The 16,802-nt window shown below is 41.8% G+C and overlaps 1 protein-coding gene across 3 annotated transcripts in view; it reads right to left on the reverse strand.

Annotated features, from left to right (window-relative positions):
• Nucleotides 1-11,586, reverse strand: part of SYT7 (synaptotagmin 7) — a 275,578-nt gene extending 263,992 nt beyond the window's left edge. For all 3 annotated transcript variants that reach the window (XM_058155459.1, XM_058155451.1, XM_058155467.1), the window contains exon 1: nucleotides 11,177-11,586. In XM_058155459.1, coding sequence (XP_058011442.1) covers nucleotides 11,177-11,204 — 28 coding nt within the window. In that variant the 5' untranslated portion in view covers nucleotides 11,205-11,586. The remainder of the gene's footprint in view (nucleotides 1-11,176) is intronic.
• Nucleotides 11,587-16,802: the final 5,216 nt, after the last annotated feature.

Here is a 16,802-nt window from a genome sequence, read left to right on the forward strand (position 1 = left end):
GCCCACCACAGGCCCCCAGGGTCAAACACAACCCTGATGCGTCCCTCAATGAAATAAAGTTTTGACACCCCTAATCTAAAAGAAATACCATTTGCCTGCAAGCAAGAACTGGTGGGACCATAAAATAAAGAAAGTCATAGAAAATGAAGAAGCTAAAATATTCTAAGACTTTGCAATTCAGACAGGCATCTGCCATATAACAAGACACCAGACTTAACAATTGTTGATAAGAAAGACAAAAAAGTCTGGATGGTGGATGTGGCAGTACCAGGAGAGAGCAGAAAAGAAGAGAAAGAACAGGAGAAGATAACAAAATACAAAGAGCTGCAAATAGACATGGAATGGCTGTGACAAAAGCAAAGGCAGTACCAACAGTAATAAGTGCCTTGGGTATAATCCCAAAACAACTGGAGCATCACTTGAACACCACTGGCATTGACAAATTCACCATCAATCAATTGCAAAAAAAAACAAACAGTTTTACTCAGAAGGAACAACTTACAGCCTGTTTTAACACCATAAAACATCCACATCTGCCTATCCCAGGTCCTTGGGAAGGTCTCGACAGGTGAATAAAAATGCCAAATCCAGTCTGAACATCTGGCTGACTATTTGATGAATCATAATACTAATAATAATCCAGTTTTAGATTGAAATGTGCAGCAGCAGCCCCCCCCCTCTTTTATTGCACTTTTAATATTCGTAATTTCTAAGCATGTGTATCATTGTGGCAAACTATCTAAAGGAAGGATTTTTTAAAAGACACTTTGATCCAAATCTTTCCAACTCAATGGATATTGGGGTACACTATCTCTTACTTTCAAGAAATCATGTATAGAAAGAAGTAATGTTTCTTATTCTGCACATCTAAAAAAGAGATGGAAATCATATCTAATGGCATAATTTAAAGCATTCCATCTTAAAGCAGATTGGCAAACCAACTTCTTCCCAAAGTAGAGAATAGACGTGAACAATCCCAATGAAAACACAACTGGCCTTGCATTTTAGCTTTTGCACCATAAACTTTTACTGTCAGAAAAGGAGTTCTTTGGAGAAAGAAAATAACACCAAATAGCTTGTAAGTTTTTCTGTCCTGAATGTTCACATTTTCTTCAGTGATGTTTTACACATTGTGGAGTACATGTTAAAATGTAACCTATACAACAAATGTAGCTGAACTGTAGCTTATAATGTATGAAGTGGTATAAATTGGGGTGGCAGGTCAATCGCTGCATGTTTCTGCCAGAAATACAATATGGAAAAAATGCACAATAATCATTGCACATACTATGGGTCAGAAGCAGGTACCCTACCCATTCTTACAGAAATCTGAAGAACTAGAATAGACCAAAAAAATCTTTTATGCTTATATATTCTTAATCCCTTATGATTTATTTAGCTGCTTTTGAAATTGATGGACATTGTAAAGCAATTTCTAGATACGGCAGAGGAAACTGAACTTTTTTTAAGGGATTCAAATCTAATGAACGAGTGAATAAATAAATAAACCTTCAAGGTCAAAACTGTATTTTGTTCAAACCACATATAATTATGCATCATCATTATTAGCCAAAACAACCTTGAAAGACTGAATCTGAGTGAGATAAAGTGACTGTGATAAAGGCTATATATTCAAAGTTCCTTCTTTTCCTCATATATACAACATTGTACAAACACAATCATAGGAAGGGCATTCTAGAAGCAAGATTTTCCCCAGTCTAATTGTTCACCAGCTGATTATTTTGCTCTGCTTATGCATGCTATTTACTGACCACACAGTACAGTTCTTCCTGATGGTGAGCTAATGGCTATTCTTTATGGATATTGTACTCAAACAGAAGTGGTTGTAAATTTGGAACCAATCAGAAATCTGTTATTTTAAATGCACATTTGTCAATGCTGAAAGAGAGGCAACAGAATTATATTTTGTTTACTTTTCTCTGCCTCTCCCTTTGATAATGCTTTTTACAGAGTTATTGGTAGCATGAGTGGTTCAATTTTGATATACAGTCTTGGAATAATAATAATTTCATTAATACTTCCCCTGCACTCTCAAGCCTTTATCTTCTCATTAAAACAGAGGAAAGTGCCCAGCATCTTTCTTCTTTCTATACAAGTTTCCCTTAATATCTGTGGACTAATTGAGCAGAACGCTGGGGGGGGCCCTCTCTTTTATCTACATTCAAACAGTCACTTCTCTTACTCTGCTTGTCCTTTTTAAATAGAGTTTCTCCATGGCAGCCTTACTCCCTGTCCTTTAAACCCTGCTCCTGTTAAATTCATCACTGATAGTAGCCAGATCCTTGGGGACTTGAAAGATGGCAGCAGTTATATTATCTCCATCCATCTTTATTAGCATGTCAGTCTCTGATTCTCTCTGGAAGGTTAAGAGCTGCGAGGTAAGTCCAGGGATATTTTTTTCCCGTTCCCACTCCCTTCGGATGAAGACACCATCTTCTGATTTCAAGTCTGCACCGCACCTCCAAATCTTTCGGCGATGGAAGATTTGCTTTAGCAAGAACGTGTTCCTATTTTCTAACCCAAACTGGGGTTAATTTTAGCTTCCTGGCCTCACCTGCCGCTCGACTGGGGAGGACACAGGCAGGACGCACGACAAGAGCTATTCCGGGAGACTGCTAACACCTGACAGCATCAAAGGAATTTTACAGCTAGGGGGCGGGATCTAGACCACAGGCTGGAAGGAAAAGGCGAGCGGTCTGTGAAAGCAACAGTTTCATTCCTCTTACTCCCTTGGCCTCCGTCCCTTGTTAGAATCCCAAGAATGCGAGCTTCTAGCAATCCTCCCCGAATAGTCCGTGCCCCACGGCTTAAGGACAGCAGAAAACCGAGGTAGTTTGCTCAGCACCGTGTGATCGCTATTAAGATCCCGAGACAAACATCTCGGGGAAGCACCCTATGCCACTAGCTTTAAAAAGGACGCTTTATATATATGTGTGTGTGTGTGTGTATCAAATATACATCAAATATTTTTATATAGAAACAAAAAAAAAAGGAAGGAGCCAATTCCGAGAAGCCATGTGCGTGAAAGAGCCACCTTGGTAGTTATGGCTGGGGGCGGCAGAGGGCGTGCCACTCAGCGAGGCAAAGACTGTACCGCGGCTGCAGTGGCGGCTCCGCCCCCCAGGCGAAGTCTGACCGTGCTGGAAGAAGCGCCCAGCCCGCCGCAGCAAGGAGGAGATGCGCTGCGCACGCAGACCGTTTTCTCTCCCGGGAACCGCGCACCATTTCCGAAAGCCCGTAGGGAGCCGCTGCCCAGCCCTTGCTCTTGGTCGCCGGCCTTTCCACACACCCCTCCCCGCTCCTTACAATACAAAGATGATCAGCTATGTTTTCCTCCCTTCCCCCGCCCCCCGGTGTTTCCGCTTATTTTGAACCTGCCGGGCTCGAAGCCCCCTTTTTGTCCACTCTCCCTCCGACGTTTTGCAAGAGGACTCGGACCTGTTTCTCCCCCGGGGAAAGGAAGAGCGGGGCCTTATTCGGGTACCCTCGAGGCATTTGATTATTCCATAACCGCCTCCCCACATTAGCTCGAGTCAGAAAGCCTCTTTCGGCCCTTAAGGGCAAACAGCGGGAACTAGCCACGCTCTGCGGGGCTCGCCGTCCAATACCGGCGGAGTTGATCAGCCCTCGGTTGAAGCGAGCGAGCACGCGTGCGTTTGCCTTGGCTGGGAGGATCGTCGGACATGAAGTGCCCTCTTAATGAAAGGAAACTAAACGGATAGCAAAGCGACTCCAGATAAGGTGGCCTTTATCTTGGGAGACGGTCGGGCAGGGGTGGGGCAAGAATCCCGCTCTCTTTTGCGCCCAAAAATCCCTAGTGGGTTGTTACACCGCTCGCTCGCTCTCCCTCCCTCCCTCCCTAATTTGTCTCCTTCTAGAGTTAGCCGAGCAAATACCCCCCATACCGATTCAAATCAGCACTGGTCACACAATTTGCAGCAGGCACGTCTTTCCTAAAATAGGCAGACAATCTGGGTGGCAGGGTATGAATAAGTAGCAACACGCCCCAGGGGGTCAAGGATTGTTTCAACACTTACTATTTGTGACTATCCAACAGATATTTGGGTTCCTCAATATGACGGCTTTTTTTTTAGCAATATTTTAATTAAAAGGAATGTTTATTCTGGACTCATTAATCTATAATAAGGAGCAATTTTGCCAACAGCTAACTGGTTTTTTGGATCCTAGTGTAAAGCATTACGGTAAAGGCAAAAGTGATAATTTAAACCTGTTGTCTCTGGACCACTTTGTCATAATTTGGCATGCCCTTGCTCAAGCCATTTCAGACAACATTTGATGATTGACCTAATGACAATTTATGCATCCACTGAGTACATATCTTGGCAAGCATGCACAGGAAGAGGGGTGGAATTATTTTTGACTCATAAATGGGGGCAATAGGCAACAGATATTAATGCACATATGACACATTTCCCAGTAACACCTCTTGTTCAATCCCATATGACTGGGAAAACTTCAGGTGAATTTCTAACCATCCAGCCTTTTCATTTTGTAAACATCTGGTCAGAAGGACTAAAGTCTTTTCACAAAGTATAGCTAGTAAGAGGTTGAAACCAATACTTGTATTCTTCGACTTACAATGATGTGCTTAATGACAGTTTGAAGTTAAAAAAGTGACTTATGACCCATACTCAAGAGTTACAACCCTCACACCATCCCCATGGTCATGTTATCAGGATTTGGGCACTTGGTAGTCGATCCACATTTACAATGGTTGCAGCATCCTGCAGTCCTGTGATTGTAACTTTCCCAGCTGACTTCCAACAAGCAAAATCGTGGGTGAAGCCAGATGTTCCTAAAAGCTGTAATTCACTTAATGAGTGCATGATTTGCTTAACAACAGTGGTAAAAATGATAAAATAAGGTTCAGTGATGATTTGCTTAACAACCACACCACTTAGTGACCAAAATCCAACCATGGATGTAAGTTGAAGATATGCTAAATGGCTACTAGCCCCACCCCCCATTTTCTCCATGTAAATTACTACCCCACTTCTACTCCTGTTTATCTACTTTTGTGTTCTGCATGTGTTAATTCTGTGGTCAGGTTTTTTCACATATTGCTTTCTTCCCCTCTCTCTTTACATATTTATATAAAGTACTAACTTAATCATTTCCTCCTCCTTTCCTAAATCCCACACCTCCCACACCTCTTCTTCTGATAATTCCATAATTCATTTGCATGTAGCCTGCACCTGAGTTCACCTGTACTTGTTGCTAATGCTTCAAATAAACTCCATGCCACCACATTTTTGCAGATGTTGAAGTAGTGTGAATTGAACCACATTTCCAACTGATATACAAGTGAAGCTAAAATTAATAATACAATGCTTTGGCATCTATAAAGACCTGAAATTTGTGTGTAACATTTTCTGATAAATGCAGATATAATACTGGTAGTCCTTGGCTTAAAACCTCTGGTGGCCTCTGGTGGCTCAGACTGCTAAGACAGTCTGTTATTAACATCAGCTGCTTGCAATTACTGCAGGTTCAAGTCCCACCAGGCCCAAGGTTGACTCAGCCTTCCATCCTTTATAAGGTAGGTAAAATGAGGACCCAGATTGTTGGGGGCAATAAGTTGACTTTGTATATAATATACAAATGGATGAAGACTCTTGCTTGACATAGTGTAAGCCGCCCTGAGTCTTCGGAGAAGGGCGGGATATAAATGCAAGTAAAAAAAAAAAAACACCATTCATTTAGTAACTGTTCAAAGTTCCAAAGCACTGAAAAAACTCACAAGTGGTCCTTGTACTTTCAACCTTCACAGCATCTGCATGGTCATGTGATCAAACTTCAGGCACTTGGTAACCAGCATGTATTTACAATTGTCAAGGGTCACATTATGCCATCTGTGAACTTCTCAGCTACCTTCCATTAAGCAAGGACAATGCAGAAAACCAGATTCATTTAACGACCACTTGATTTACCTAACAATTGCAGCAATTTGCTTGACCATGGCAAACAAGGTCATAACATTGCCACAATTCATTGAACAACCAATTTGCTTAACAAAACTTCTAGTCTCAATTGTGATCATTAAGTTGAGGACTACCTGTATTCATTTCAGCCTTGATCACAGAATCTGTATGCCAGATAAGACCTCTTTATCCCCAATGAATTTAGCGTTTTGTATTCACGCGTGACAATGCAATGGCCACATACCACAAGCAAGAGGACATCCATTTACTGTGTCAAAGAAGATCAAATGAGGACAAATGGAATTTGGAGAAACAGTTCTTTTGAGCTAGAAATTCACAATCTTTGGACAGGACTAATGTGACCTCTCCTGACATTTTATTCTCTGATTGTTGAAATAAAGTATCAGTTATTCCCATCCAAAATAACAAGGAGAGAGTGAAAAAAGATACTTTTCTTAATCAGTTATCAATCATTAACTGATCAATCTGATCAATTTCTTGCTTTGAAATAAGAATTGTAATTGAATATATTTGGAGTCACCAGATGGGAAGAGACTGATCAGTCTTTAGTCTACAAATCTAAAATGCAGTAATATATGACATCCCACAGCCTATATTCTATTGGTGGCAGTTGCATTCTATTTTCCCACATGCCTGCTGAATTTGTTTCTGAATAAGTCAAGTTATCTTATATTTTAACCCTGCTGTTACATATCAGGCCTGCAGCCCAAAACCAATAAGCAGCAAACAGGTGGCAGCCCTGTTTGATGCTTTCTTTCCAGTAACCATGCTCTGAGTATGTCTGTATAAAAGAGAGAAGGCTGTTGCACTGAATGAATTTATGACAGTGTGTGTAATTTCTATATAACAATGGAGCAATCCATGTGGGGAGAGAGAAAGAGAAGGAGAAAAAGAGTAGTTACAACTGGATACAGACATGCATTCAGCCTCTACCCCAACCCACTAGTTCAGGGGTGTTGAACTCTGGATGCGACACACACTGGCCATGTCCACCCAGTTTAGTGAAGGGGGAAAAAAGTCACGATACATCATGTGATGTGATGTCACGAGTTTGACACCCGTGCACTAGCTCATAGTCCTTAAGGCTAGAAAGGTTGGCCATGCCAGTTCTTCAGGCTTAAATATATAATTTAGCTATCACAATGTTAAGATTTTCAAATTCATTATTTTGTTTTGGATCATCTATGACAGATTGGATCATCTATTTCAGAACCAAGTGCCAAAATGGGAGAGTGCGTGTACATGGCAGAAACTGTAAGAGCAGCTGCCTGGTGCAGATGTGCGTGCCGGGAAGATAATCTTTTGGTTTCTGGTACATGCATTTGCACCGGCCACCTGGTCTTCCAGTTGCGTGCATGAAGACCAGCTGGCCAGTGCAAATGTGTGTGCTGGAAGATCATCTTCTGGGTGCATGCATGTGTATCAAGTGGCTGCTCTTCCAGTTTCCGGCATTCCCACACACATGAAGACCAGCTGACTGGTGTGCCGGAACACAGAAGAGCAATGGCCAACAGCTCGCATGCACTTCCAGCATGTGTGCAATAGGTTCACCATCACTGATCTATGATACTGTATATGCTGTGAAGACAGTTTGAACTTAATTCCTATCTATTCCAAGGTCACAAACAGAAATGTGCAATACATTTGGAGTACCAAATTGCAAATAATTCATGTAGAAGGATGAAGTTTTTTTCTGCTCCCCTACCAATCCCCTTTCCTCCTCCCATACACTTTCTGTGCTAGTGCATTACAAGCACCATCTTTACTTGTATGTCTCTCTAGAAGAAAGTTTCACTGAGATCAATGAGATTTATGAGCAGAAAAGCTTAGAACTATTGTACACAAAATGAGCTCTGGAACTCAGCTATCAACCAGAATCAGACTCATTAAAAAACATTCAACCTACAATTGTTTATATAACATTAAAGAATGAAATAAAATACACTAAAAATAAAAGTGGTTGACATTAATTAAGACACAATGCTCCTAGTTCTTTGATTTCTATATGATTAATAGAGTGCATTGATTTCTATGGAATACTACAAGTTAAAAAACATAAATTTCTTTATGTTACAATTTTAAAGAATCTGTATATGTGAGGACGCTTTGAATTCTGAGAGAGATGGCATACATATACATTACTTTTTTAAAAACTATGGGTTAGTTAAGGTATTAGTTAAGATATGGAGAGGGTCTACAGGTAAATAGGTGATAGAAACAACTTCAGTTTTCCACAAGATTTGAATATATCAAGATGAACAAGCATCACTATGCTATGAAATTCCATGGAGCACAGCTAGCGATTGCCCACAGTCACCATGCTAACTATTGGCTATAGTTAATATTGGAATAATTATCTTTACTGATAAAGATGTATGCAGACTTTAGAGAACAGAGTCTGACCTTCATTGATAAGAGGAAGGAAAGAGTTAACGTTTACATACTTACAGGCCATGTATATGAGGAACAGAGTGCAAAGAGTCAATTCAACTTAATCTGATCTTCAACTTGAGTAATTATTTTTTTTTAAAAAGGAACTGGGAAACAGGATTATACTAAATGACACCTTTAACATTAAAACTTTCTCTTCACTTCTCTTTCCAGAGCAAGAGATCTTCATGGCTGAAATTGTTTGAAAATGGATTGCCAACCTAGCTACTGAAGTGCTACAATCTGTAGAAATGGGAAGATACCACAGACAAAAAACTATTTGAGACAACGCAAGCTAACTTAACTTACTTTTCTGAATTGGGTAGTACAACTGTGAAAAATAAACTGGCAGGAACATGGAAAATACATCTCCATGTTCTGTTCTTCAGCAGACTCCCTTCTGACTTGGCTCAGTACAGAGTTTTGTCTTCTCTATTTTCCAAAAGAATAGGGGGGAGAAAAATGAATTTAGAGGCCTACAAAAGCTAAGCTGAGACTGGGAAGAAAAGAACAGCTGTTCTGAATAGAAAATTATACACACAGCCCTAGCTATTAATGATGAATACTATAAAGGATGGTTCCTGGGTGTTCTTTCTGCTTCCACCTGAATAAAAGTAAAAGCAAGTCTGGAACATTCAGATTGAAGTATATGTAATTATTTTGTGTTAATGGTTGCCATAGGATATTGCCAAGGGTGATTACGGATTAGAGTTTTTTCAATGACAGCATAAGAATAGCCTTGCTGGAACAAGCAAAGTTGTATCAGACCTTCATTGTTTTCCAGTAGTGACCAGATCTGATGCATCTGGCAAATATATAGAAGCAGACAGGAAGCCAAGAGTATACATTCCATCCAATCAAGTTGTTGATTTTTCAAACTGCTTTGGTATATATATATACAGGTTTCATCTATCCATACATTTGTAATTCCATCAGCTCATTACAAGTGTATGTATTTTTCCCTGTCTTATCATTACAACAATCTACTGATGTAAACCAGACCAGTGATTTCATCACTAGGGATTCATAGCATCACCCAGTCATTCTTGTGTATTCTTGTAACAGTAACCAGGTCAGGCTTTGTATCTTCTCATTGATGGCTGTGTAGTAGTGATAGCCTCTAATAAAAAGTGTCCTCTGAGATGATTGTAACCCAAGGAAATTCATAATTCAGAACCATGATCTAGCTCTCTTTTCAATTTGATACACTTTGATACACCACTCTGGCACTTGAAGGGCACCCATGTCATGAAAGGAAACAAACTTTTTTGGCAGTTCAGTAAGTCACTGTGAAATCATATGTAGTCTGGATCTACAGATTTTGTTCATTGTGGAAAAACAAGCAGCAGCATAAACTTGCAAGATAACCCTTAGATTTTTCACAGGCTGATCTGTTGTCAGAAATTCCAAGTTTTAGCACTGGGGAGTCCTTCCCAAGTCCTTTCTGTTTTGAAGGCCACATAAAGAAACCACTAATGACCCTATTAATGGGTAAAACCTCCTTTAGTTGTGGATTTTTCTACACAGGTTAATAGAAGCAGCAACACACACTCATGACTTTCCATACTTTTGGTGCCACTTTTAATTGGGATCTAATCTTTCTCTTTAAATATAGAGGCAGGTAGTGATTAAATAGTACTGCCAAATGAAAACGGCGGAAGGGGGAGTGAGGTAGGATTAAATGTAAGTATGGTTTGCAATTCCACCAAATTAAGCTCATTGACACTGCCTGCTCACAGCAGGGCAGCGGCGGTCGCTACATTCCTGGAAAAACAAGCATTCGAGCATCTCAGGTGGGAAAAAAGGTTCACTGGGGAAAAAAACCGAAGCTGCGGGCAGCCAGAAGCCTGCCTCAGACCAGGAGGAGAAGAGGCGAGGCTTCTCGGGTCAAGCACTCGCGCTGGGAAGCAGGCGGCCGCGATCTGGGTCATACTTTCGGCTCCGAAGGGCGGCGGATTCTTAAGAAAAGGGGCGGCGGCCGAAAAGAGTCTTCTCCCCCAAGCTCTGGGCCGGGAGAAACTCCGTAAAGTCTAGCTAAGCAAGCCAAGGGAAGGGGGCGGCGGGCGTGACGGCGTAGGGCCCGACCGCGTAGGCGGGGAGCCCAAGTAGGGAGAGGGAGATCGGGAAACGACGCGCGGGCTCGGTGGCCTCTTTTTCTTTCTTTTTCCCCTCCTCTCCTCCGCTCCAAACTCCGCCGGCGGCAGCAGCCCCACTTGCCAGTCTCCGGAAGGCGAGGCAGTTATGGAGCCCGGCTGAGCTCCGCCTCCCTAGTCAGCCCTGCTCTTCTCCCCCCTCCACCCCACCCCCAAGTTCCCGCCGAGCCCACCGACTCCAGTCCTGAGCCCAGCGCACCCCTCGCAACCTCCTCCGAGTGAATTCGCTTCCCGCCACCACCCGCCCCGCCTCGCCGCCGCAGCTACGAGACGCCGCCGAGCCGACCCCTTCTCGCCGCCTCCTTAGCGAAGTGCCGGAGCCCTCCCTTCCCCTCCTCAGGTTCCCCGCCCAATCAGCCGCGGGGAGTCATCCTCTTCCTCCCCCTTCAGGTGCGTGGAGAGGCGCCACGACCTCCGCCTCCCGCTTCCCCTCTCGCTCTTTTCCCTTCCCCTGTCCCTCCATACAAAGGGGGCAGCTCCCCCCCCCGGCCCGCGCCGTCCGCGGCAAGTGCTCGGCTCTGCCCGGGGGATGGCGGGGGGGGGGCGGTCCCTGCCCCGATCGCCGTGCAGCTAGCTAGTCCTGCAGGGTCGAGGCGCGCCGCTTCTTACCTTTAGCTGCGTCTGGGTCGAGGAACATTTTCTTCCCCGGCGTGCGGCCAGCCCCTCGGGCTCCTCCAGACCAAGTAAATCCCTCCGCTGTGGGTGTGCGAGGTGGCGGCGAGGCGGGATGCTTCTCGCTTAGCCTAACGCTCCGAGCCGTCTTCTCGGCGGCGAGCCCATCAGGCGCTGCACGGCAGCGAGGAAGGGGAGAAGCCACAGGCTGCAAGCGGTCCCGGAGTGACCTCCACAAACAGGTTGGCGTCCCAGGCGGCGGACTGCTGGGAAAGAGCGGGAACCGGCATGAGGAGGCTGGATGGATAGACGGAGGCGCCTTGGAGGCTGGGGCTCGCTGACTGATTCTCTTCCTCCACCCAGGAACACACCAAGCCTCCGGAGCCCTTCCCTTCCCCTCCCCTCGATGTCTGTATGTGTGTGTGTGTGTGTGAGAGAGAGAGAGAGGGTGTGTGAGTGTGAGAGAGCACGCGCGCGCGCGTCGCAAGCCTCCCTCTCGCAGGCGTCCGGTTGCTGCTCGCTGCTGGCGGGAGAGGAAATTGCAAGGCACAGCGAGGGAAAGACGCGGCCCGGAGCAGCGCGAGAGTTCGATGCTCCTTTGGATGGCTCGCTCGTCCTCCCGAGGGGGGCGGCGGTTTTACCCTTCGGTAAACCTGACGGCTTTGCACGTGAGCGTTTAAATGTCTCCCACACACACACACACACACACACACACACACACACACACACACAGCCTGCTGACAGGAGCAATTGAAAGAAGTCGCAAGAGTTGCCCAGTGCACCGCGAACTTCACACTTAGAAGGGGCTCTGCCTTGAAAAAGGCTCTCCTGTATGCGTACTGTGCTTTTTAAAAAAAGCCCCAAGCGAAGAGCATCGAGACAGAAAAGAGAGGGATCTGTCCGTCTAGTAGTAGGCATGGGTGGAAGTCTTTTTTTCTTCCATCTTCCGCGTGGTACTAAAACTCGAAAACTTACTAAAGGGGGTGGAGTGGAGTGGAGTGGGGTGACACAAAAGCGAGCACCATCCAATTCAAGAGCAGGTGCCTAACGAACTTTACAACCTCGCAGCTCTCTCGTTCCCATTGCTTTTTTTTTTTTTTACGACAAGGACGTTTGTAGTCTGTTCTGACTCCCTCGAGCATTTTTTCATAGTTCACGCCCCGAGTGATCCCCGAATGATCTACTATCCTTCTCGAGGTTTTAATGGCTCTGATTCGGATCTTTTGCGCAGCGTGGGCAGAATCCACTGGAAATAACCAGTAGGTTCCAAAGTCAGTTCCAGTGTATATACTCCAGTTCAGGGTTTCTTTTGTTTTATGCCTTTAGTAAATTAAGAAAAAGCATCATCCCCTAGACTTCATGATAAGGATAAAATTTCTTGGCTGAGGAATCTCACCAAAAAACTGGACTGGATTTTGGCTCTGCTGAGGATGAGTGAATTCTAGCTGAGGCCAGAAGAACAGGACTCTTGATTTCTTGTTAGAGCAAATAAATGCATAATATCTTGTTCCTGTCTGGTATCTTCTTCCTGTCTCTTAGGGTTGCATTAACATTTGCTAAAGATACTTGGAGAGGTTTTTGAAAACAAATTTGTCCAAATGTGTGAAGAAGTCTAAATCATGCAGTACACATTTTCATTACAAAGCTCGGAAAAAAGTAATACTGTATATCAGAACACAGAAAATTAAGAAAGAAATTGAGCACTAAAAACAGCTCCACTCTAGTATTTCCTTAGTAATTTAGTTCAAACTCATTCTGAATTTTGGAAGAATTATTCTTTATTTTGCTGGACCTTAATTCCATGCTCATGTAGTTATAACTGCAGTTTATTTTTCCCTACAGCCTCAGAATCTTTGATTTAGATTTCACCTTCCCTTAAATATCTTGTATTAAGTTCAAATTTCAATTTATTTGTGAAAATACACATTAGGTGATTTTTTTTTTTAAAAAAAATAAAGATTATCAACCTCTTCCTCCTTACCTCCCAACTGAAAGTCTGGAGTAGCTGCACTGTCCACTTGACAGGGTTATTAAAAAATAGAACAGTAGTGGCATAATCTACACATGTTTTGAAAAACATTAAGTACATACGGTAGTAGTTATCAATAATGCTGATAGAGACATCCAGGGGCTGTTGCTTAGTCACTTCATGTGTGTTGTCACTAGAGTTTTTTATATGAAAGATTGTATCATATTAAAGTGTTTAATTGCAGATTTGCACTCATTTTTCTTCGCTGCTGGCATATTTTTTGAAAAATAACTCATTCACACAAACTACAGTTCTATGATTCGGTTCCTTCCTTTTTTAAAAAAAAAATATATATTTTCTTCCATGTACCGTAACTACTTCATTATCCATTTCAAAATCCCCTCACCTCCATACCCTTTCCCAGTGGCTGTTTGTATGAGTTACTTTGTAGGAAAAATCAAGAGTGAGGAGGAGACACTATGAAATTGTACCGGAGGAAAGTAAGGACATAACTAAAATTAAATGTGATCAACCAGAATGATAACTGGATGTCCCTTAGGGCTGCAGTCTCTGCACATTATGCTACTGAAATCAATGTGAACTAAGCAGCTTGAATATAAGGTTGTACCTATATAGCTCAATTCTGACTACATTAGGATTTTCTCTTAACTTTATAGAAAGATACTGTTGCAATCCAATTCTGTACATATTAACAAACAAATAAATCCTACTTGACTCAGTGGAAGTTATGCCATAAATCATTATTAAGTAGTAATTAGTGTTTTGGATATTACCACTAAATTCTTAATCTATTGCATAAACAGTAACAGAAATCTGTCTCTGGAAATAAAGATAATATTGTTTTTCTCAGATTATATACATTTTGTCTGGATATTCTAGGACCATTATTTAAAAAAACAGTTGTTTTAGAAATTGATAGCTAGAATAGCTTTCTTAAAAAGAATGCCCTGAGCTGCTACAAGTCTTTGTCTTCATTATTAGTTTGGCAAAGCTATTTCTTTTTAAGTTGCATTTCCTATCTTCCTGATTAACCCAATTAAGGATTTTTTAAAAAAAACAACAGTAAAAAGGAAATACCAAAGTATACATAAGTATACATAATTACAATATATTATTTCATATATATTGTAATTATAACAATAATTGTAATTACAATATTGTAAGGTCTGAGAAAATTGAAAAGATCACTTGAAATACACTTCTTTTTAAATATGACTTTAATGACTTCTTTTTGAAGAAGTAAATGTGATAGTAGAAGATTTTGATTTCTTCATCTTGTGTTTGCAGCTTGATCTGGAATAAACATTTGTTTGCCTTTCTACAAATAAATTTTATTTTTGTACTGACTGGGAACCAGATGAACTGCTTTTATTTCTCTCCCAAATAAGTTTGCCATATGCCAACAAAGAGGTAACAGGAATAAAGGAATATAACAGGTTACATTGTGCTGCATATGGCAGGTGCCCCAAATCATAGACATGTGGCATTTTATAATGTAACACAAGTTGTTAAACACTGCATTAGATTATCAGCAAACTCACTATTTTTTAAAATAATGATGAACAAATATTTCCAGCAAGTGCATTTAACAGTAGTTTGTCTGACAATAGATTTTGTTTGCTTCCCCTGAGGTTATGAGAATTCACTTTTGTTCAAATGGGGAAGGCAAATGAATAGCTTGTCCTGTCCTCAGTATAACAAACATTCACCACCTGGCACAGGGTGCTATCTGCAGGGAAACAGGGAAGTTTTTGGTGGAAATCTTTCACTTAACTATTGACCAAAACTTAATAGTCTTTCTCACTACACTGTAATTTAAACCACAGACTGAAGCACATGCTTCTCACTGATCATTGAATATATAATGTCGCAGTCACCTCCCTGTGTGATGATAAAATACTGCAGTTCGGGTGGCCGAAGCCTTTTACAAGCTCCTTGCCTAATGCAATCACAGGATGGTTAATGTTTGATGACCTAAGGGTGGGGAAAGTCTGCTAAAAACCCTAGAAGCTTCTGCAATATAAACAGGATAGCCTTATGAATACTGGAATAATAAAAAAGAGGCGACCATTCAGAACAATGAAAGTTAAAGGTCATGTGGTTAGGGACAGATAAACATTTTTCCCTATCAGCTGGAAACAGAAAAGGAAGGAAACTGTAGTTCTGATTGATCACACTGTTACCAGAAGTAATTAATAGAGCGAAGCCGCTAAGAAAAATGAATTGCTGTACATTAGGTCTAAGAAATATTAACAAGGTCAACCCTGCCATGTACTGTATTAAGGCTGGAAAGAAGAGATTTCTTTTGTTCTACATATTCAAAATGTTTCTTGCTTTTGTATAATTAGCTTCTGCACAAGTGGGACAAGCTCTCCTGTAGATAAGATGCAACATAGATCAGATTTCTTTTGAACAATTATCCCAATATCAAAATATTGCTCAGTACAGGCTGGTGAAAATGTTTAGAGATGAAATGACGGTGAAAGCAAGAAATGGTATATAGATATAAATCCTAACCTGAGTAGGAATCACTCAACCTGGTGGCTGCCGGACTTACATAACATAACGTAACAACAGAGTTGGAAGGGACCTTGGAGGCCTTCTAGTCCAACCCCCTGCCTAGGCAGGAAACCCTACACCATCTCAGTCAGATGGTTATCCAACATTTTCTTAAAAATTTCCAGTGTTGGAGCATTCACAACTTCTGAAGGCAAGTCGTTCCACTTATTTATTGTTCTAACTGTCAGGAAATTTCTCCTTAGTTCTAAGTTGCGTCTTTCTTTGATCAGTTTCCACCCATTGCTTCTTGTTCTACCCTCAGGTGCTTTGGAGAACAGCCCGACTCCCTCTTCTTTGTGGCAGCCCCTGAGATATTGGAACACAGCTATCATGTCTCCCCCTCCCACTTCTACCTGGAAAGCCTATTGATTTGGTTTCAGATCATATATGTTCTACTCAGACTTTGCATTTGATAGTCAAATAATTAAGTGTACTGCTTTCTTTGGAAGAAGCACTCATGGAGTTGAGTTTGCAGTTATAACAAAGTTACAGCACAGCTGAGTACTTACTTCACACTCCAACTCAGAGCCACACGTAGATATTCCAGAGCCAGCAGATGAAATGTACTGAAGGAAACAATCAACCAAATATCTTTTGTGTGGTGAGATAATCTAGACAACTAGGCAAGGATGACAGTCTGATGTGAGAAAATTAAGTGGTGATAGAACTAGCTATCTTATCTTTTAGATCAGTGTTTCTCAACCTTGGCAACTTTTAAGATCTGTAGACATCAGTTCTTAGAATTCCCCATCCAACATGCTGGGGAATTCTGGAGGTTGGTCCATACATCTTAAAGTCTTGATTTAGAAAGTCCCTTTAGAAAACTACCTACTTCCAGGAGAGAACAAGGTACCAAAAGAAACTGGGAAAGCTAAAATCAAACTTAGCAAAAAGAAGTTTGTAGTATCAAAAAAAAAAGGGGGGGGGGCTGACTGAAGAATAAGTATACCAAAAAACTCATTATTTCTGGTTCTGAGTGACATGGCATAGTGAGCAAAAACAAAATCGGAAGAGGGTAGATATAACTGACTATGCTGCTTCTTCTGACAACTATAAGTAAGAAAATAAAGCATT

This window comes from Ahaetulla prasina, chromosome 1 (assembly GCF_028640845.1).
Source record: "Ahaetulla prasina isolate Xishuangbanna chromosome 1, ASM2864084v1, whole genome shotgun sequence".
In the NCBI taxonomy this organism is placed as follows: Eukaryota; Metazoa; Chordata; class Lepidosauria; order Squamata; family Colubridae; genus Ahaetulla; species Ahaetulla prasina.